Here is a 993-nt window from a genome sequence, read left to right as displayed (position 1 = left end):
CTCTGTTCCCTCATCCAGGTCATTGATGAAAATACTGAACAATACCAGTCCCAGTACTGAACCCTGAGGGACTCCTCTAGTCACAGACCTCCAACTAGATTCTGTCCCATTGACTACCACTCTGACTTCTTCCTTTCAACCAGTTCATGATCCACCTCACTACCTGACCATCTAGTCTGCTCTTAATGACACCCTTATCCTTGATATGCCTAGAGATAGTGCCAAGAACAAGTTGTTCCATCACCTTTCCAGGGATGGAGGTGATGCTGACCAGTCTATAGTTATCCACATCCTCCTTCTTGCCCTTCTTGTAGACTGGAGTGACATTTGCTATCCTCCAGTCCTCAGGCACCTCTCCTGTTACCCATGACTTACCAAAGATCCCGGAGAGAGTCTGCAGCAGTAAAGACAGAGGCAAAGAAGGCATTCAGTAATTCAGTCTTCTTTATATCATCTGTCACAAGGGCACCCACCTCCTTCAGCAGTGGGCCTATATTGCCTCCAATGTTAGTTCTATCTGCAGTGTATTTGAAGAAGCCCTTTCTATTGCCTTTGACCTAACTTGCAAGGTTTACTTCCAAGGAGTCCTTAGTTTTCCTAGTTGCCTCCCTACATCCTCTGACAACAGTCCCACATTCCTCCCAAGTGGCCAGCCCCTCCTTCCATGATCCACAGATTCTCTTTTTCCACTTGAGTTTGCCCAGCAGTTCCTTGTTTAACCATGCTGGTCTCCTGGCTCCTTTACTTGATTTCCTACCCACTGGGATGCTCTGATCCTGAGCTTGCAAGAAGTGGTCCTTTAATGTTGACCAACTATCTTGAGCCCTCTTACCATCTAGCACCCTCTCCCCTGGGATTTCCCCTAGCAATTGCTTGAAGAGGCCATATTTGGCCCTGCTGAAGTCCAGAGTTGTGATCCTGCTAGGTGTTCTGTTCCTCATATTATACATATATAATTATATATGTATAACAATATATAATATATATACTATA

General features: G+C 45.3%; 1 protein-coding gene across 1 annotated transcript in view; it reads left to right on the top strand.

Annotated features, from left to right (window-relative positions):
- The window catches only part of PJA2 (praja ring finger 2, E3 ubiquitin protein ligase), a 14,506-nt gene that overhangs the window by 11,716 nt on the left and 1,797 nt on the right, over positions 1 to 993 (top strand). The window contains 1 exon segment of the mRNA XM_010007232.1: positions 867 to 909. Within this exon segment, the coding sequence (XP_010005534.1) occupies positions 867 to 909 (43 nt within the window).

The sequence above is a fragment of the Chaetura pelagica genome, unplaced genomic scaffold (assembly GCF_000747805.2).
Source record: "Chaetura pelagica isolate M959 unplaced genomic scaffold, ChaPel_1.0 scaffold40, whole genome shotgun sequence".
Taxonomy (NCBI): Eukaryota; Metazoa; Chordata; class Aves; order Apodiformes; family Apodidae; genus Chaetura; species Chaetura pelagica.
Note: the sequence above shows the minus strand (reverse complement) of the source record. Positions and strands in the feature narration are given on the sequence as shown.